General features: G+C 60.6%; 1 protein-coding gene across 1 annotated transcript in view; it reads right to left on the reverse strand.

Moving 5' to 3' along the window:
- Positions 1-462, reverse strand: part of EMH_0045990 (hydrolase-like protein, putative) — a gene marked incomplete at both ends in the record, with an annotated part of 1,629 nt that overhangs the window by 433 nt on the left and 734 nt on the right. The window contains one exon of the mRNA XM_013496122.1: positions 1-427. Coding sequence (XP_013351576.1) covers positions 1-427 — 427 coding nt within the window. The remainder of the gene's footprint in view (positions 428-462) is intronic.

The following is a 462-nucleotide window of genomic DNA, read 5'->3' on the forward strand; positions in this document are numbered from 1 at the left end:
ACACCTCCTGCTGCTGCTGCTGCTGCTGCTGCTGCTGTTGCTGCTGTTGGTTCTGATGAGGCAGCAGAACCCACCTGCTGCTGCTGCTGCAGCAGCTGCTGCTGTTTCAGGCGTCGTTTGTAAGCCACCGCCTGCTGCTGCAGCTGCTGCAGCGGCAGCAGCTGCTGCTCTCCCCGCGCCATTAAATAAAAAGGATGAGAGGGGTCAGAGAGAGGCAGCAGGTGGTTGAGCTGGGGGATAGAAGCAGAGCCACCAGAGCCTAGAAACAACACACCACACCTGCTGCTGCTGCTGCTGCTGCTGCTGCTGCTGCTGCTGCTGGTGCTGGTGCTGCTGGTGGGGGGTTTAATCGCGTTGGTTGCACCCCTGCTGCTGCTGCTGCTGCTGCTGCAGCTGCTGCTGCTGCTGCTCATGCGGCGGCAGATGTCTTCAAATAACGGACACACATCCGCGACGAGCTCC

Source organism: Eimeria mitis, genomic scaffold, assembly GCF_000499745.2.
Source record: "Eimeria mitis Houghton genomic scaffold, Emh_scaff1925, whole genome shotgun sequence".
Lineage (NCBI taxonomy): Eukaryota > Apicomplexa > Conoidasida > Eucoccidiorida > Eimeriidae > Eimeria > Eimeria mitis.